The sequence below is a fragment of the Mandrillus leucophaeus genome, unplaced genomic scaffold, assembly GCF_000951045.1.
Source record: "Mandrillus leucophaeus isolate KB7577 unplaced genomic scaffold, Mleu.le_1.0 Scaffold1841, whole genome shotgun sequence".
In the NCBI taxonomy this organism is placed as follows: Eukaryota; Metazoa; Chordata; class Mammalia; order Primates; family Cercopithecidae; genus Mandrillus; species Mandrillus leucophaeus.
Genome location: NW_012101856.1, coordinates 142,620 through 163,907, shown reverse-complemented (window position 1 = coordinate 163,907; position 21,288 = coordinate 142,620). Strand labels below are relative to the sequence as shown.

General features: G+C 45.0%; 1 protein-coding gene across 1 annotated transcript in view; it reads right to left on the bottom strand.

Moving 5' to 3' along the window:
* The window catches only part of LOC105538071 (serine/threonine-protein kinase 32B-like), a 132,786-nt gene that overhangs the window by 40,789 nt on the left and 70,709 nt on the right, over positions 1-21,288 (bottom strand). Inside the window, exon 4 of the mRNA XM_011977804.1 lies at positions 3,854-3,943. Coding sequence (XP_011833194.1) covers positions 3,854-3,943 — 90 coding nt within the window. The remainder of the gene's footprint in view (positions 1-3,853; positions 3,944-21,288) is intronic.

Here is a 21,288-nt window from a genome sequence, read left to right as displayed (position 1 = left end):
TTACCTCGTGTCTCTCTTCTTGGCACTCCCCTGTGGGATGTCCCCCTCAGCCTCCACGTGCCCCTTCCAGCACGGCATTCTTGAGCCTTGGAATCTGGTTCTCTGCCTTCCTGCATCTTTCTTGGGGTATCCCGCCCACTTCCTTGGCTGTGCTGCATCTCAGTGCCGGCAGGTTCTCCATCCACATGTCCAGTCTGCATCATGCCACTCCACAAACCTACTGGTCTTGCTGTGTCCCCTACAGAGTGAGCACCACTCTGCCGCAAAATCCAGAGACCTGGGAAGTCGCCTTTGCCCCCATTCTCCATCCCATCAGTTGCTGAATCCTGCCCATTTGATCTCTCTTGACTCTCAACGCAGTGACTTCTTCGGTCAGATTTGCCCCAGCTCCAGATCCTTCCAGAAAGGGATCTCAGAAAGGTCGTCAACAAAAAAAGCCTTGTTGGAGTAAGTGTTCAGGCTCCCATGAAGACTACTTGTAAGTGAATGAATTCACTTACATGGATATCTGCTGGTATTTTTGCTAAAAAGGAGTTGCTGTCATGGGAGGCCAGGTTGAGATGTACTTCAGAGCTTAGGTTTTGGAGTCACATTTACCTGGGTCTGACTCTTGCCAACAATGTCAACATGGGGAAGTCAGTCACCCAACCTCCTAACCCTCCATTTCCTTAACTCTAAAATGGAAAGAAATACTTGTGTCTATCCCATGTTTGAGGGCATTAGAAGAGGTTATAGGTTATAGTTAATGGGCCTGTCTTCACGTTAAACTAGATTATAGGTGGAAAGCACTTAGCTCAGTGCCTGACATGTAGTCAATACTTAAAAGCAAGTTGCCTATTGTTTATACCATTGAGGGTATTTGTAGCCAAACTTTATTTATTCAATTTATTTACAGCCAAACTTTATTTATTCAATTTATTTAATAAATGAAAGATTAACGACATGAGTAGTGGGTTCTAGAGAGATGATGGTATAGATTTTGAATCTCCCCAAATTTGCATATAAAACAGAGAAAATAGATTGCTAAACCAAAAACCCATGCATGCATTTGCTACAAAAATAAGTTGTCTCCACAACCCTCAAAATACAGGTGGGTAGGAGCAAAACACCCACAGTGACAAGAAGTGCATGGTAGTGATTTCTACACAGAAACCAATAGAAGCAGCAAAGCAGCATTCTATGGACCAGAAAACAAAGAACTCCAAGGTATTCAGCAGGTATTCACTGGGAAACACAGCTGACCACTCTGAGCACAGCAGCTGAAGCTGGTAGGAGTTTGCCCAGTCTAGTATCAGGGGCATTGAAAGGGCTCTCGATAAATTCTGAAGGAGGTGGAAGAATCGGGCCATCAAAAGTCTATAATCCACCCAGTCACAAATCCTTCCAGGAAAAAGCCCCAAGGAAAAACTGTATGACGTGGAACCAAAATGCATCAGGACAAGGACCCTACAGACAAAGGAAACAGGAACTCCAGATAAAAATGGGAGAGGAGAACAAAGCCAGGAAACCTGGTTAGCAAGCTGCCTTAGATGTTGACACTTCACAAAACAACACAAGAGATAGGTCTGTTAAGTTAGGAATGCGATCCTGAACCACATCATCTTCAAAAAGTTTAGAAAAACAAAGTTCGCATAAAATGAGCAATTTCTACCCCTCTCTCTTGCTGGAGGCCCCTCAGCTGGCTCTATTTTGATCTCAAGTCCAAAGGTGGAATTTATCCTTCCAGGGAAATAGTCATATCTTTTTAAATCTGTAAGGAAGATAATAAGAAGGATATAGTGGATCCCCAAAACCCTAGTGTTCATGAAGATAGATTGGAATTTAGGTTTTGCCAAGGGCTCAGGGAGGTCTCTTCTTCCTCAGGCCATGTGGAATTCAAACCCTCCACCATGTCCAAACTAAGCCTCCTCCTCCACTCCAATACCCATGTGCAACTCTTAACTCCTCCAGGCGGTTTTAGGCGCTGTTTATGAGGCTGGGGAGGAAAGATTTTGGTTGTTTAATTCAATATACGGTGCCCTATAAGGCACAATCTGGCCAGAGGTAAGTGAGGCCAAACAGGGCATTTTCACTGCTGAATGACAGACAGCAGCACAGAGTTCAGCCAAGATGGCGGACTCCTCATCCCAGTGGTTAGTTTTCTGCAGCAAAAGTTGCACTTCTGGTTTGGTATCACCTATAAATGCTTCATCCAGTTATCAGATTCTATGCTTCCTAAGGCCTCCTTCTTCCATTTGAAAAAGGAAAACAAAAGGAAAACATTAAAAGCAATAACCTTTGGAAGAAAGATATGGAGAAATTTGGGCTGTAAATGTGTGTGTACCTTTGTGCAGCACTGATTACATTTTCTAGCCTTAAACATGTATCTCTTATATTATTTTTAATGGTAAATGTGGATTATCTAGGCATAAAACTCATGCATATGATATATGAGTAATCATCAACAATTACTGAAACAAAAGAGAAACAGAAAAGTATCAAAGACTCAATTCCATACCAAGTTATTACAAGTAAAAGGAGACTGAAGAGCAGAATAACACCACTGCAATACAAACACACAGAAAGATGTGCTGATAAAACAGAACGAACCTATAGACTACGTTTCAAAGGAGTGAAAAGACACAGTGATGGGTTGTTTCATTCACAGTTCCCCCATGCATCAGCCTTCTGATACCCATGCTCCATGCAGTTCCCTTCCATGTGGTTGGCTATGTGACTTGCCTTGACCAACCGAACATCAGGAAATGTGAAGCAGGCAGAGTCCTGATAAGCATGGGGGAACTGGCTCTACCATCTTGAAACTGCATGTGAGGAAGTTCACTCTAGCCACTTCGATGATGAAAGACCACATAGAGAAAGAGTGATATGTTCATCTCAGCTGTCCTAGCTGGACCCAGCTCCCAGCTGACCTACCAGCTGAATGCATTTTCATGAGTGAACCCAGCTAAACCCGAAGAGAAAACACTTGGTCAACCAAAAGAATTGCGAGAAATAATATTGTGATTGTCCTAAACCACTATGTTTTGCCACAGTTTGTTACACAGCAATTGATAACAATATAGATATTCAGAATTAACACATAATAAAAGCATTAACAAAATTATATAAGACATGAAAAACAACATAAATTAGAATAAAAAACTCAGAAATCAGGTGAGAGAACTTAGGGAGAAAGAAATCAAGGGCAAATGATTTCAGAAATGAAGACTTCACTAGAAAATGCACGAAACAAATAAACACAATAGATAATGCCTTGGGAGAAAGAGAAATATAACAATGAGAACATTTTTAAAGAAATGAAGGAAGAGGTAGTAAAGATTTGAGAGACAGTGAGAAATGTTGAAGATTGGCAAAGAAGATCCAGCATTCAGATAAGAGGCATTCATAACCAAGAAAATAAAAGCAAGAGAACAGAATGCATACTAAAAATGATAATTCCATAAAAATTCCTTAAAAAAACGATTTAAAACTGCATATTGAAAGAACACTGTGTGTCTAAGAATATAGACCCAGAATGGCCATCACCAAGTTAAATTCTGGAAAATACTGAACGTAAATGGAAAAGAAAGTACTTGTTTTGTTTGCCACCCTCTCAAGCCTGAGCCATGGCTCTCTGGCTGAGCAGGAGTTCTCTAGAAAAACCAAGAGGGGAGTGGTTGTCTAGCAGAGGAGACAGCTTGGAAAAGGTCCAGAGCTTCGAGAGAGCATTGTATCTACTGGGAACTGTGGAGCCTCATGGGAGCATGGGAGGAGGGTGTGTGGCAGCGGGCAGTGGCAGACGAAACAAGAGAAGGATGCTGAGTCTTAGGCATTGAGCCTGATCACATGAAAAGAAGGGGCCTGGAACACTCACCCATGTAGGGCTTGGTGCCAGCCATGGAGGAAGCCCTTTCTGCTCCTTTCACTACCGTCGCTATGTTGAAGTCTGTAATGTGAACATGTCCTGCAAATACAGAAACAGAAACTCCAGTTAGCATGGGCTGCAGGCAGCTGGGTTATTTAAAGCTGTGGTTTGCAAGATGGGATACCGGGAAGAAAACGTTAGAACTTCTATTTGTAATACTATCTTATAGGATGCTTTACAAATGTTTATTTTGTGTGCATGTTTCACAATGTAAATTCATTTGGTAACATGCATATTATTTTTACCTAAATATATTGAGGGGCAGGATACATTTTTTTATGGATTAAAAGTTTGGAGACACTGATGTGGCGAATTAAAGCTCCTGGAAAGAAATGAGACAGGTCACTCCAGACGCCTTCTCTCAGGAAAACTGTAGGTGGGCCGTGGCTGGGGCAGGGGTGGGTGAAGGATTCTCCCACCCAGAGGACACTGCTTGTTCTGCTGTTTGTCTGCTATGGTTACTGGAGACCTTAGTACTGTAGCTGATGAATTTAGTAGGGAGAAGGGTGGGGAGTTGAGACCACCTTTCCTCCAGGCTGAAGTGATGGCAGCAGATGGGCATGGATAGGCTGGGTGTACCTACAAAGTAGGTGTTCAAGAAACATGACAAGGAAGGTAAAGGGAAAGAGAAGGAGAGAAGGAAACTCAGTGATGTGCAGGTAAAGGAGGGAAACAGAAGAGAAGGAAGGAAGGGGACAGGGAGGAAGGAAACACCCAAATGGTCAGTACTTGTTTTCTGGGAAATTTTGGTCAGTACTTGCTTTTTGGGGAATTTGGTACACATACGACTCCAGCTCAGAGAGCCCTGGATAATAATTATAACTGCAATTACATTTCTCTCTATTTGTCTGTCATCATATCATGTGAAAATGGCTGGTTGGATTTTCACCAAACCTGACAGTGGTATTTGGGATGTGGGACTGAAATGCATAGATCGGTGGCACATGCAAAATTGACTCTGAGGGACTTGGAAGGCATCACCGAGAGATGGGAAAACACATTTTGGAGCAGGTGCGTTGAGGCATGCTGAGAAGCCCATGGGACTACACACGGGAGGGGTATGCCCGATGTGACCAGCTACAGTGGACAAAAAAAGCACCAGCAGTGTAACATACAACCCTCTAATCTTAGACTGAACTGCCAGCACTGACGTGTGAGCAAGCTGCTCAGCCAGCTATCTGTCCAGTGATCCTAGGTGAGATGCAGCAGCAAGGTGCATCAGTGAGGATTCAGTGAGGATCCATAATCCTCTCAGGTACTTGTGAATGAAGCTTAAGGCATCCAGCCAGGTCTTTGCTGGGAGGCACAGTATTCCTACATAGGTAACATTTCTAGAACATACCCTGGCTGCTTTAGACTCTGGGGCTTCCTCAGGCCCCTCCCTGTGGCTGCAATGGGTATGTCTCCATTCAGCCATCCATGGTCCTGTCTGAAAAGTGACAGTGTGTAGTAGTAGTTGGGTGCACACACTCTGAGCCAGACTGCCTTGGTTTGGGCCTCAGCTTTGTTGGGAGTAGCTGTATAACCTCGGGCAAATAACTTAATCTCCCTGGGCTTGAGTTTCCTCACCTATAAAATGGGGATAATGATAATAAAATACCTATCTCAGAAGGCCGTCGCAGAAATCAGGGAGTTTATACGCATGAAACGGTTAGAGTGAGGCTGACGTGCAGAAAGTAGGGAAGCTTCTCACAAGTGTTTGCTCTTAGCATTATTATCCTGCCAAGGAGTGACTCAAAACCCCTCTTCTCCAGCAAGGACCAGTCTATCCCCTGCACCCTCCTATTCCCTTATTTCTGATACCAACAAGAAAGAAAACTCATTACTGTTTTGCGCTTTGCATGTGAAGGTGAGTGTATGCTGTGGTCATTGCTGTGCCCTACACCCACATAGTTCCACACACGGTGGCACATGTCAGCATTGCAAGAGGACTATGAAACTCTCAAATATGGCTTTCGTTTGGTTTTCTTGCACCTTCCCCCTCTTTCAAAAGTTTGGTATTTTCATTATGAAAGTGATGCCAGCTCATTAAAATAAGTGAAAGAATACAGACATGTTTTTGGGTTACCCCTTTAAGCCCCTCAATGTCTCTCCCACCCCCATGTAATCAATCACACAATTCATCTGGCTCCTCCATGATTTCTCTTGGCTTATGCAAATGCATATCCATATATATGGGGGCTTTGGTTTGTTCTTGCAATAATGAGATCATACTTCATGGGTCACTCTAAAAGTTACTTTTGAATTTAGCCATGTATCATGGAGTGTGCCTAAGAATGTACACCCACAATGCCCCCCAATGTCCCCCAAGCTAGTATACATAGGTCTACCTATGACATCCACAATCCTTTATCCTCCATTCTAAGTCCAGTTTTTTCCACAATTATTTTGGTGATAAGATTTGACCTGAAACATTCTTTTTCAGTTTCATTTATTCCATTTTGGATGAATGGAATAAATTATTCCAATAAATTTATCCATATAAATTTATTTGTTGGATAAATATCCAATAAAATCAAGTATTAACGTATTTGATTACAAGGTGTTCCCACAAACCTGTATGGAGTATTACATAGTATAAAAATATATTATTTAAGATATTATTACATATTATGTTAAGCATGTTATTTTATATTATTATCATATATATTATCTAATATAAGTGAATTTCTACTTCTGGAAAAAATTCTGAATTATGAAAACATATCTGCCCCAAGGGTTTCAGATAAAAAGCCATGGACCTATAGTTACACAGTATTCCATAGTATGTTTGTATCATACAATGTATCATTTATCCAGCAATTCCCTACTATGGGTATTCATGTTGTTTCCAACTTTGCTTGCTTAATTGTTTGTCTTGTTACTATAGAATACATGACAAGAATTCCTGAATACATCTTTATACATTAGTACTTTTATTTTGACTGAATAAATCCCCAGAAGTGGGATTGCTGAGTTCAGGGGTATGCATATTATGTTCTAAAAAGCCATAATTGATGGCACTATAAACAGAATAAGGGGATATGTATTTCTCTGCACTTTGCCAGCACTCATTGTTATCAGTGATTTCATGTTTTGCAAATTATATGGTGAGAAATGTTATCTCGCTGCAGAGGAGGCTGTCCGTTTCCCATGTAATCAGCCTCTCGGAACCTTGGTCAGTTTTCACTGGGAGCTCCTTGTCTTCAAGATACATTTGCCCTTTTCTCTGCTATGTGTGTTTCAAATATTTTCTCCTAGCCTATTGTTTGTGTTTTGACTTTGTTTATAGTGCCTTTTGCTATAAGGAAGTTTTAAAAATGCAAATAATATGTTAATTTTAAGTGTTATTTCTCTTGTAATTTTCCAATTTTCAGGAGCTACCCAGAATTGATATCCTTTGTCTTTGGACAGTGTCATGCGTGGATATGATTCCCTAGAACTGCAGAAGCTATTTGTGACCACAAGGAAAAACAGTATAAAGATGTAGGCTGTCCATGGAGAAGGTAAAGCTTCAAGTATAGCAGAGAAATGGTGCCAGAGCCTGATCAAACCCTGCCTGAAGCCTCATTCCACTGAACTTCAGCTAAAAAATACCCTTTACTATTTAGGACTGTTTAAGTTGGGCTCTTTGTTCCTTTCCACTGGTGGTATCCCAACTGATGCAGACACTTAATGGCTATGTGACTTAGGTTATTTAAGCTCTGAAAGCCTCAGATTCCTCATCTGTAAGAAGAGGCTAATATTAATAGGGGCCTTGTGGGGTAGTTATAGGGCTAAACAGGATGGTTAGGGACTGAGAACATGACATTTGAGCAAAGATCTGAAGAAGAGGAAAGCAAGCTGTCAACACAGTTTCAAAACTCTGGAGGAAGAGGGCAGCTGGTGGAGGGGACTGTCAGCACACAAGGGCCAGCAAAGATGCCAGGGAGAAAAAGGGAGGCAGTGGGAAAGGAGCTCAGGAAGGGAAGGGAAAAATGTGTCAGGCCTTCTGGGCTGGGAGAGGATGGTGGCTTTTACTCCATGTAAGAGGGTTTCAATATGATCGGACTCAATTTTGAATACTCTTTCAGCTGCTGTGAATGGATTACAGGGGCAAGGACCAAAGCAGGGAAACTCATAAAGAGGGGGAAACATGCAACCCCTGGTTCCTTTAAGCCACTGTTATTTAGGGTTAATAACTGGTGTGGGATCGATGTCAAGTCTCATCTTAATCCTTCAAGTGGTCCTGAGGGGAGGGTATTACTATCCTTGTCTTTACAGAAGAATAACCTGAGGTTCCAGTCACTAGTGTCAGGACCAAGGTCTCAAGGCTGATATGTGCTGAAGCCAGAGTGGGGCTTTTCCCCCTGTCCCACTCTCCTCCTACAGAGCTGGGTCCTCACCTTGTTACCTCCTGGCCTTCAGGGATGCTCTGGAAGAGATGTGCTGTTTTCACCCAGGAATTCAGGCACAGTGGGCAACCTCCTGCATGACAGACAGCAGGATTCCACTCCTGCTTTCCCCTGGCTGTGCTAATTGACGAGCTGTGACTTCCCAGTGGGCCTCATCTAATGGGCGACTGAAGATGTAGGAAAGTGAAAATCAGTGCCCAACAAGATTTCCTATGAGTTCCTTCTCAGGAGAATGAAAGTTTACTATAAAATGTGAAAATATGAACTGGTTTACTTTCCATAAACTGAAAACATCCAAAAATCAAAGAGAAGGAGACCAGGACATTGTGTATGACCCATTAATACAAGTGCTAATAGAGTATCAATAATCAATAATCATGCTCCCAGGCCTGTTTACGTACCCTGTACTCCAGACATGCATCTCTCCTTTCTTTGAACACATGGAAATGCATCTCATCTCCAAGCCTTTGACACCCCTTGGAATGTTCTTCCCTCTTGACTTCCTGGTAGATTTCCATTAATTCTTCAAAACTGACCCCAGAATTTACACTATTGATAGACTAGTGATAGAATTTACACTATTGATTTTCTACTCTAGTTTTTGTGCTCATACCAGGAAATGCACTACCACAGAGAGTGGTATCTCTAAGTCTTAGTCAGTTTGGGTTGCTACAACAAAATGCCCTTAACTGGGTGAGTTAAACAACAGACATTTGTTTCCCACAGTTCTGAAGGCCAGTAGTCTGAGATCAGGGTGCCAGCATGGTTGGGTTCTTGGTGAGGACTCCTGCTACGGTTTAAATGTATTTGTCAAAATTCATATGTTGAAACTTAATCACCGATGTGATAAGTTATAGTCATGCCTCAGTATTCACATGGGGAACTGATTCCAGGACACCTCAGGAATACCTTAATCTGTGGACCTCAAGCCTCTTAAATAAAATGTCTTAGTACTTCATTTAACCTGCATACAACCTCCCACATACTTTAAATCATCTCTGGATTAATGATAATGCCTAATACAATGGAAAGACTATGCAAGTAGCTATTTTTAGTTACATATATTGTTTGTATTTGTATTATTTTTTATTGTTGTATTGTTATTTTTTGTCTGCTACAAAATTATTTTTGACCATTTTTTATCCACGGTTGGTTGAATTGAACCCATGGATACAGAGGGCCAACTACATTAAGAGATGCAGCCCTGGCCAGGCGGTGGCTCACGCCTGTAATCCCAGCACTTTGGGAGGCCGAGGCAGGTGGATCACAAGGTCAGGAGATGGAGACCATCCCGGTGAACACGGTGAAACCCCATCTCTACTAAAAATACAAAAAATTAGCCAGGCATAGTGGCAGGCGCCTGTAGTCCCAGCTACTTGGGAGGCTGAGGCAGGAGAATGGCTGGGATGAACCTGGGAGGCGGAGCTTGCAGTGAGCCGAGATCGCACCACTGAACTTCAGCCTGGGCGATAAGAGTGAGACTCCGTCTCAAAAAAAAAAAAAAAAAAAAAAAAAAGAGATGGGGCTCTTAGGAGGTGATTGGATTATTCACCTCATGAAACAGGCCTCACATTGCATTCACTGTTTTGATCTTCCATCTTCTGCCATGTGAGGACACAACTACAAAATATCAACTCGGAAGCTGAGAGCAGCCCTCATCAGACACTGAATCTGCCCATGATCTTGAACTTCCCAGCCTCCAGAACTGTGAGAAATAAATTTCTATTATTTGTAAACTACCCAGAAATGAAAGAGACCTTGCAGCAGTCGAATCCTATCACCTTTCTTCATTCCTTATTGTTTGTAGGGATATCGTAATAGTCACAGGAGTACAGACAACATTCCATTTTAACTCTTGACTTTTAAGACTGCAGCAACCTGATGGAATAACTCCACGTGGTGTTTATATCAAAGGAATTTGAGCCTGGCTGTAGCCTAGTATGGCTGTCTTACTGGGACCTCCAAGGCCACAGCCTGGGAGAATAGAACATCTGCTTGTAGGGGCAGGCCTTGCTCCTTTTGTGAACACTTTTATGGGTGCCATGCTTCCCTAGAAATTCCTGGGAGTGGGTGCAAATATAGCTCCCTCTAGAGGAAGGAAGACCAAGAGTTAGGATGAAAGGGAATCTACAAGCAGTCGTCTCCTTTCAAGTATTCTCTGGCTTGTTTCACTTTCATCATTCTTGAATTTGGAATAAGTCTCAGGTGAACATCTATCCCCATCTCAGCTGGTTTACAGGACCCAAATTATGCCTAAGCCAGAGGTCAAAGTGGGGTTGCTTCAAAGAAGCAGCAGAAGCCCAAAAGAGATGAGAATCAGGGCTGTGGGCCCTGCAGCTCCCTCCCCTGGTAGGCTCTGGCCATTTCCAGCAACCCTGGCTCTCTGCTAATAATAATCGCACTTTGGAGCTGTGGGCACTGATTGTAACACTGGCTGCCGCTGCTGGACACAGGATCAAACATTCTGGGCACCACATAGAACTATTCTTTTCTTCCCATTTATCTTCATGGAGATCACAGCAAACTTATCACAGGACAATGGCAAAAGGGAAAAAGAAACCCAATCAAATTCCATGGTACTAGCTTATCCAAGCTTCTTTTGGCTTATGACGGTAGGAAGACTATGTTTTCGGCACACGTCTTTGCCTGATAAAGAATAAAATGAGCCTTTGATTTTTTTTTCTGTTCCATTTAATTTGGCTTTCTTCTGTACCTTGGTCGTGGGGTGGGAATGCAGGGCCTTAAAAAAATCATCTGTCTGCTCCAGGCTGCTCCCATGCACAGGTGAAGAATGGAAAACAACCAGTGACAAGAAATGCAACATTTCTGGGCTTTACTGAACTCCTTCGCTGAGATTTGGGAGGGACACTTCCATCCCCAGCTAATTCCGGTGCCCCCATGCCCTTTGATTCCATAAAACCTGCCAGGCATGTGCCCCCAGTTTGAGCTGATGCTGCATGGGAAGCACCCAGTCCAAAGCTTTTGAGAGAGCTCAGAAATTTTTAGTTTTATTCCACCATTTCTCTAGGTCCATGGTTCTTAATGTCAAGCCAGTAGCTTTTGACGTTCATTAGGGCTGCAGAGCCAAGGCTCCCTAATACACTTCCTTTCTGTCTCACTGTAGTGAGCGTGTGATTTTATGAATCATATTAACCACAATTAGTAACATTTTGGAGAAGTTTTTGCAACACTTTCCCTATTATGATTTCCCTATTATGATTTCCCTATTATGCAGCTCCTTGCAATGACTCCAGGAGGTGCCATGCTGGACACTAGATTCTCACACTTAGCATCCTCTCCCACTCCTTTCTTTGCTACCTCCTGTATCACAAGAGCCAGAAGGGGGAAATGCATTTTCTAACTCTCTTGCAGCAAGGGTTCTGGCCGAGATTTCGATTCTGCTGATGAGATGCACTCAGGTGAGAATTTGTGAAAGCCAAACAGAGGCCAACTTTTTGGGGCAGAGCAATCTCAATAGATGAAGGAGTTTGCTGGGGTAGGGCCTGTCTGAACATTGTCTAGTCATGCCATCCACGGTGTAAACAGTTGAGAAAGTGACTCTCTCGTCCAAGCTCCTGGAGCCAGAATTCAAGCCCCAGGTAGGTTTCACTCTAAGCCCTCTTGTCTTCCTACTTCTTTAAGCCATTGTCTTTTGGGGGCAATGAAGCTCCGACAGGCAAAATGAACTGAGAATAGGCAGCTTCCCAGGGATGGCGCTGCCTCCACCCTGGGTCATGGGGTGGCAAGACCACTGCTTCCCCTACTCTGCTCCTAACTCATTCCATCATATGGGGCTCTTTTCCAGACAGGTGTGCCTCATGGAGCCAGGGGCTAGGTCACATGTTTCTCCAGATCAGTATCAAATACTGTCCTGGGAACAGTGGATAATTAAGATTATTCTTACCAGGCCAAGCTGGAATTGGACCCAGTGGTAGCAGGAATATAGGAAGGAAGGACTGTCCTTCACTTTCAATTTCCATGAGAAGGATGCATTAGTTTGTTCTCGCATTGCTATAAAGGGATACCTGAGACTAGGTAATTTATAAACAAAAGAGGTATCATTGGTGGCTCATGGTTCTACAGGCTGTGCAGCAAGCATAGTGGCAACTCCTTGACTTCTGGAGAGGCCTCAGAAAATGTACAATCATGATGGAAGGCAAAGGGGAGGCAGAAAAGTCACACGGATGAAGGAGGAGGAGGAGGGAGAGTGGGAAGGTGCTACACACTTTTAAGCAACCAGAACTCACAAGAACTCACTCATTCATGAGAACACCCCCAGGATCTCATCACCTCCCACCAGGTCCCACCTCCAACACTGGAGATTACAATTTGACATGAGATTTGGGTGAGGACACAGATCCAAACCATATCAGAATGATTTGTCCTAAGTACCTTATTAGCTTCTTTCCACTCCTTCATTCCCCATCTTAGTCCATTTGGGCTGCTGTAACAGAATGTCATAGACTGATTAACAACAGACATGTGTTTCTCACAGTTCTGGAGGCTAGTCCAAGATGAAGGCCCTGACAGATTTGGTGTCTGTGAAGGGCCTGCTTCCTGGCTCAGAGGTGGCAACTTCTTGCTGTGTTTTCACATGGTGGAAGGGGTGAGGGAACTTTCTGGGGTCCTTTTAATAAGGGCACTAATCCCATTCATGAAGGTTCCACCCTCACGACCTAATCACCTCTCAAAGGCCTCTGATATGGTTTAGGTCTGTGTCCTCACCCAGATCTCATGTAATCACCAGTGTTGGAAGAGGGACCTGGTGGGAGGTGATTGGATTATAGGGTTGGATTTTCCCCTTGCTGTTTTTGTACTAGTGAGTGAGTTCTCACAAGATCTGACTGTTTATAAAAGTATGTGGTACTTCCCCCACCCCCCAAACTCCTGCCAGTCATATGAAGTCTTGCTTGCTTCCCCTTCTGCTTCCACCATGACTATAAGTTCCCTGAGGCCTCCCCAGCCATGACTCCTGTACAGCCTATGGAACTGTGAGTCAATTAAACCTCTTCTTCATAAATTACTCAGTCTCAGGTAGTTCTTTATAGCAGTGTGACAACAAACTAATATAGAAAATTGGTACCAGGAGTGAGGCATTGCTATAAAGACTCCTGAAAATGTGTAAGTGACTTTGGAACTGGGTAACTGGCAGAGGCTGGAAGAGTGTGGAGGTCTCAGATGAAGACATGAAGATGAGGGAAAGTTTGAAACTTACCAGAGACTTGTTAAATTGTGACCAAAATGCACAGTGATATGAACAATGAAGTCCAGGCTGAGGTGGTGTCAGATGGAGATGAGGAACCTATTGGGAAGTGGAGCAAAGGTCACTCTGCTTATGCATTAGCAAAGAGGTTGGAGGCCCTAGAGATATGTGGAATTTTAAACTTGAGAGTGATGATTTAAGGCATCTGGTAGAAGAGAGTGATGATTTAGGGCATCTGGTAGAAGAAACTTCTAAGCAGCAAGATGTTCAAGATGTGGTCTGGCTGCCTCTAACAGCCTATGCTTATATTCATGAGTAAAAAAATTGACCTGGAAGTGGAACTTGTATTTAAAAGGGAGGCAGAATGTAAAAGTTTGGAAAATGCAGCCTGGCCATGTGGTAGAAATGAAAAATCCATTTTCTTGGGAGGGATTCAAGCTGGCTGCAGAAATTTGCATAAGTAAAAAGGAGCCGAATATTAATAGCCAAGACAATGGGGAAAATGCCTCAAAGGCATTCCAGAGACCTTTGCAGCAGCCCCTCCCATCAGAGGCCTGGAGGCCTAAAAGGAAAAACTAGTTTTGCTGCCAGGTTCAGGGCCCTGCTGCCCTGCCTAACTTTGAGACACTGCTCCCTGCATCCCAGCCACTCCAGCTCCAGCCATGGCTAAAAGGCCCCAGATACATCTCAGATTGCTGCTCCAGAGGGTGCAAGCCATAAGCCTTGGCAGTTTCCATGTGGTGTTAAACCTGTGGGTGTGCTGAGGGTAAGAGGTGAGGCTTGAGAGCCTCAACCTAGATTTAAGAGGATGTATGGAAATGTCTGGATGTCCAGGTAGAAGTCTGCTGCAGGGGTGGAGCCCTCATCAAGAACTTCCACTAGGGATGTAAGTGGGGTTGGAGCCCCCATACGGAGTCCCCACTGAGGCACTGCCTAATGGAGCTGTGAGAAGAGGGCCTTCATTCTCCAGACCCCAGAATGATATATCCTCCATAGCTTGCACTGTGTACCTAGAAAAGCCACAGGCACTCAATGCCAACCTGTGAAAGCAGCCAAGGGGGCTGTACCCTGCAGAGCAACAGAACCAGAGATGCCCAAGGCCTTGGGAACCCACCCCTTGCATCAATGTGACCTGGATGTGAGACATGGAGTCAAAGGAGATTATTTTTGAGCTTTAAGTTTTAATGACTTTCCTGCTGGGTTTTGGACTTACATGAAGCCCCTTTGTTTTAGCTGATTTCTCCCTTTTGGAACAGTTGTATTTACCCAATGCCTGTAATGCCCATTGTATCTTGGAAGTAACTAACCGGTTTTTTATTTTACAGGCTCATAGGTGGAAGGCACTGGTCTTATCTCAGATGAGACTCTGGACTTTCGAGTTAATGCTAGAATGAGTTAAGACTTTGGGGGACTGTTGGGAAGGCATGATTGTATTTTGAAATGTGAGAAGAACATGATATTTGGGAGGGGCTGGAGGTGAAATAATATGGTTTGTCTGTGTTCCTGCCCAAATCTCATGTCTAATTGTAATCCTCAGTGTTGGAAGAGGGGCCTGGTGGGAGGCAATTGGATCATAAGAGTGGATTTCCCCTTTGCTGTTCTTGTAATAATGAATTAGTTTTTACAAGATCTGGTTGTTTATAAAAGTGTGTAGCACTTCCCCCAACTCCTGCCAGCCATGTGAAGATGTGCTTGCTTCCCCTTCACCTCCTGCCACTATTATAAGTTTCCTGAGGTCTCCCTAGACATGCTTCCTGAACAGCCTGTGGAATTGTGAGTCAATTAAACCTCTTTTCTTCATAAATTACCCAGTCTCAGGTAGTTCTTCATAGCAGTGTGAGAATGGACTAACACAGCTCCACCTCCTAACACCATCACCTTGGGGATTAGGGTTTCAATCTTTGAATTCTGGGGGGACACAAACATTCAGGCCATAGCACTCCCCCACCAAGGGAGGTGCAGTGATTATGTGAAGGATGAATTTAGGGTGAGCAAACTGGCCCTACTTAGCTTGGCTCTACCCAGGTTCCTCTTACCAGGAATGGGACCTCTCTCCTGGTCCTCCAAGCTCTTGGTCTGACTTGGGCAGTCCCTCACTCCATACTGGGTGGGTGGGGGGACTTGGTGGTGAATCTGTCTCTGTCTGGGTCCCTTATTAGGGAAGCCCTTACTAGCTTTTCTCAGGGATGTGGGTGATATCTTGGTCTCTGTCTGTTACTTTCTTGTTTTATTTCTTATTGTTAAAATCCCATACAGAGAAGACAGGGGTGTTATGAATTGAATTGTGTCCCTTTTCCCCCCAAAATTCACATACCAAAGTCCAAATTCCAAGTACCACAGAATGTGGCCTTATCTGGAAATAGTGTCATCACAGATGTCATTCATTACGATGAAGTCATATTGAAATGGGGTGGGCCCCAAATCCAGTATGACTGGTGTCCTTATCAAAAGGAGAAATTTGGATGCTGACATGCACACAAGGAGAATGCCATGTGAAGAGCAGAGTTATGCTACCACAAGTCAAGAAGCTGCCAGAACTAGAAGGCGGCCCTGGAGCAGAGCCTTCCCCACCCACTTCAGAGGAAGCAGGGTCATGCTGACACCATGATCCTGAACTTTCAGCCTCTAGAACTGTGAGACAATATTGTTTTTGCTGCGTAAGCCTGTCAGTTGTGGGGCTTTATTATGGTAGCCCTAGAAAATACAGAGGCTATTTGCTGGCATCCTCAGTGTCTCACGTACCATGTCTTCAGGACTTTAACACCCTCCCTTGGCACAGTGCTGCAGCAGAAGCCCTGTTTCTGGCAGCTCACTGGAAAGAATCTTACTACAATCTTCCTCAGGAGACGCAGAACAGCTTTAAAGTGCATTACTATGTGCTTATTCTTACAGTCTTGGGACCCATACGGTTCCAAGACATCCACCATTGGCTCCTCAGGCTTAACAGAAACATCTCAGCCTTTCAACTTGTATGAGTGGCTTCCTCTCTCTTTCTTCTCAACTGCTACAATCCCCATGTCTGATGTTTCATAAACAGTACATGCCCATTTTTTAGTTTCCTGGAGTCTCTTCCTCCTGGTATGCTGGGGGTAGCACATACAATATTTTGACAAGAGAAAAGGGGGTGTCAACATGGCTGGCCATGGCCATTTTGGGGAGCACTCATCACATTTATCAACAAATATGTTAGCAACAGATGGGGAGGCAATTCTTTGAAACGAGTGCAGTTACTGAGTGTTATAAAATACAGTACATTAATAGAAAATTTGAGGTACAATAAGGCCACCAGATCAGGAGATGACTGATAGTTTGTTACAGTTCCCAAGAATGGGGGCAGGCCACGTCATGGGCAGGGGAGACAGGGAAGCATCAGGGCCGCTCAGCAGGATGGGGAGTGGGGAAATGTGGGCCAGAGCCTTTATTGTGGTTTCCATGGGAAGGAATGGGTGAGGCAAGGTTAGCAGGCTTAGGATTGACTAGTCTGAGTAATTTCAGTGGACTCTGGGTTCTAGGGGCTGTCTCTAGTTTTCTGGTACCTGGGGGAATTAGGGGAGGTGAGGAGGGGCCTGGAACATAAAATTCCTAGGACAGCGGATAAAGAAGGTGTTGGGGGTATGACTCTGGATTGGTTGGTTGGCATCTGAAACGCATGCCTTAGGGCAAGTTGTTTACCAGCTCTAGGATTGACCAGCCCTGGGCAGGGCAGTCAATCAGTTTAGCAAGGCTCCAGAGGTCAAACCTTCAGAATACAGAAAATACAAGACATGGATCATTCAATAAAGAAAACAAATCCACTCTGACCACATGGCTGCTGCGTTGCCAGCTGCTGAAGATCCAGATCAGGTTTCTGAACCCCACTGTGCCCATCCTACAGTCACAAGAAATGAGTGTGTACCTCTGAAATGCCATCCCTCAAAGGCTCTACTGACCTCCGGTATAATTCAGGATCCAATGTACATGTCCCTTCCTCCAGGAAGCCCTCCTGCACTACTCTCCTGGTCTCAGTGACCTGCTGGCCACAGCCCCATGCTTGCTCTGTCCTGGCCTTGACCCCAATGGGTCATTATCAACTGTTTACATTTCCACTCCTCCCACAGCCTTGGTTGCAGATTAGATCCACCTGGGAACAGTAAAAGATCCCACTACTCAGCACTCTGAATCAAATGAGAACTTCTGGAGGTGGAGCCTTGGGACCCAGGTGATGTGCCACCAGGACAGAGAACAGCCACCCCAGACCATGAGGTCCTCAGCCACAGGGACTCTGCCTCCTGTGGTCACTGGGCACAATGCCTGGCCATGGCAGGTTTGCAACAAGCAAACCACTTCCCAAATACAGAAGAGGACGAGGACTACATTCTTCATTGTCATCATCAATGATCTTTGAACCAGGGCCCTCAGTGGCACTTAAGGGCAAAATACAGCCTCTTTCCTTCTGTCTCTCACTCTTCTCTCCTTGCCCACCTTTGGGGAAGTCCAGCTCCTGTGTGGAAAGCACTAGCCCACATGCCTGTGTATGTGGCTCCATCCATTCCATTTCCACTGGCCTCTTCCATCACCCTCGTGGTAGAAAACTGCATTAATGGCCTCAATTCTTCACCCCTCTCTGGATCACCCCATTGCCATGTGCCTTTGCAGTGTCCTCTCCCTCAGACTCTAGGTTTGGCCAAGTGACTTGCTTTGTCTCCTGCATTGGTGGCAAACACGACATAGGTGGAGGTTTGAGTGGTTGGGCTCTCCTGCTCTTGTTGCTGCTATGGCCATGAGCAGACCATGCAGATGAACTTGCAGGGGATGAGCTCAAGGAGCAGGGCTGAGTCACCTGGCCAGCCAGCCAAGGCCAGAGGGGATCGCCTGACAGCCAGTTGAGCCTCAGACATTGGAGTGGGTTTAGCCAACATCAACAGCACTGCCTACCCAACCTTGGTCTTAGGAGCAAGCCCAGCCAAGATCAGCCCAGCCCAGCCTAGAGTCTCTCAACCCCAAGATACTGTGAGCTAAATGGATGTTTTTTGTTTATGCCATTTAAGCTATGTGGTTATTCATTACTCAGCTTTATTGTACCAACAGAAAATTAATTCAGTTGCTTCTCCTTTCCTCTATGTCTTTAAATTCCCCATTGTCTTGATCTCACGATCCTCAGCCTAAAATGAACTCAGCTCTTTTCCCTGCCTTGTTCTGAGGTGCTGTATCTTCTTTCACTCTACTTTACCTCAATGCATGGTCTCTCTCTGCTTTTGCAGCTGGCTCAAAAACTTAAATCTCTGAGCAGAATTAAAATGTCCATTCTAAGACATAAAACCCTGAAAGATCAGAAAGCAAGGAAGACACTAGGGGAGCAGGGAAGCTTGTGAGAGATGCTTGGATTTTGTGTAACTAGCAGATCTGGGACATCATTAACAAAATAGTAATGCATTTGTTTAATTATGTTTATATTTCACTTGAAACACAACTGATCAACTTGTTCTCTGAGAAAGTATTTAATGCAACCAGTGATGGAACTCTTGAAATAGCAATACACAGTTATTGGTTTGTGAAAGGTTTTGTCATGCAGTTTACAAAAGGTGCAAGTAGATGCCACCACAAATGGGGTGCCCTTAGGACTCATTTAGGAATACGTACTGTACTGCTCGTCTTATGGCTAGGTCATGCTTCATAGTAAAGGTTTTGAAGGCATAAGATTAATTGTAAATGTTAAAATCCTACAAAATAAACTGCTGTTGTATTCCTCAAACAGCCATTTCCCTCTTGTTTCTGCAGTTCTGCCCCACTGTCTCTACCACCTGTCCATCCAGGAACCTTCCTCTGTTTGGCCTTGTCATGCCTCTAGGATTCCACTGTCATGGGGCTGCCTCTAAGACAACCCCTGCAGACACCTTTCCCTTTACCCTCTGCCCCTGACCTCTTCTGAGCTTCCCCACAATCTCCCCAATACCATGCAACCCACCAGCGTTGGGCCCTATTTGCCTTGTTCATCATTCTGTTATCCAGAACCTGGCACACAGCAGGTGCTCAAGAGTTGTTTACTGAAGGAAAGACAAAGGCAAGAATGTCCAGCTTTAGGCTCTGCTCTAAAAGCCAATCAGCTTCTCCACTTGGAAGAGCAGGTCAAGGAGGGCCATGGGCATAGACTCCCCTCTTTCCCTTCTCTCCCCAGAAAGGAGACTCCTCTTTTTCTGAGTGAAATTCCCTGCTCCTAAATTTATTTTTGGTACCACCTGCAAAGCCACTCATTGAGTGTGGGAGGGGGGAAGGGTTATCAGCCAGTCACCTCTTAGTATGAAATATTATATTCAATGCTCAGTCCCACCAGCTAGCAGAGACTTTTTGATGAAATGGGAGGCTGGAGAGAGAGAAGACTGGATGCAGGGGCACTTGGGGAGTGTGTGGGGTGCTGCATAGCCAGAAGGCAGGGCTGGGACACTGTGAAGGCCAAGCAGGGGGTGGCAAAAGATGAGGAGCTCAAGGGGGCAGAATAGGATCCAGAAAGAATGTGGGAAAGGCTGAGGTGGAGGCTGAGAATGGGTGCAGAAAAGAAGGTGGGATGGGATGGATGGAAATCCCAAAGACAGGAAAGAGAAAACCTAGGGGACACCACCTGGGAGCAGCTCACCTGCCTATATCTTTTGTGCAGCAGCTTCAGGGGAGCTGTGGCCAGGGGCTATGAGTATGGAGCCAGAACTACAAAGCCAGGCAGTCCTGGGTTACCTCCACACTCTCTGTGTCATGTTTTCTCATCAGTGCAATGGCTGGCTTATTGCTATTAATGTTTCTGCTTGAATTTTGCTTCTGCACCGCTTTGCAGGGCCTCGAAGTCTCCCCCTAGCAGTCTCTCTTAATCAACAGGACAGAGCCTTGCTGCCTGGAACCCAGTCTTGCAAACCCCTGCTTTCCAGACAGCCATGCAGAACCAGCCTCTGTGTCTTCTCACCTCTTTACCCTGCTCCTGTGATCTGACCTTGCCTGGACCTAAGCAGAGAAAGGGGACAGGAAGAGGGCGAGTTACCTACCCCTTCCCAAGCACTTGCATACTGTGACGGGTGGCTGACCTTTGAGTCCCACCTGACAGGAGACTTTCACCTCCCTGCAAGGTGGGTCGATTACTTCCACGTCACTGCTGGGAAGGCTGAGACACTGAGGCACAGCCACTGGCCCAAGGACACTCAGCTGGCTGGGGGCTCAGCTGAGCGCCACATCTGAAGATCCTGACTTTTAGATACAAACTGGAGACGTTGCTTTTGCTTCCTTTCCAGCCTTGATTTGGATCCTCAGCTCTGTCCATGCCCCAGGCATCTTGGGGCCACTGCTGACCTTCCATTCAGGAGCACAGTGAGTTCAATCCTACTGCCCCCAAAGCACTTAGTCTGGTTCCAGCATCTGATGCAGAGATGCAAATGGTCCCATCCACCACTCCTGTACATAGGGATGCACACTATGAGGTGAGGATGCCCCAAGCTATGCTGATGGCACATGGGAGGTTCGAGAGGAGCTTTGAGATAAAACCATGACCTCAGGCTGCAGGGGTGGGGAAGGAGGGCAGTGGGGGAGCTGCGTGGTGACACATTCATCCCTGAAGGCCTCAGCAGGGATGATAATCCCTACTTTAGAAGAATCCCCATCTGCTCCCTCCAGCCAACCCCATGTTAGGCCCTGAGAGACGGGCCCCTGAAGCAATGCCAGTGAATTTAGTTTTCTTTTCTTTTTTTTTTTTTTTTTTGAGACGGAGTCTCGCTCTGTTGCCCAGGCTGGAGTGCAGTGGCCGGATCTCAGCTCACTGCAAGCTCCGCCTCCCGGGTTTATGCCATTCTCCT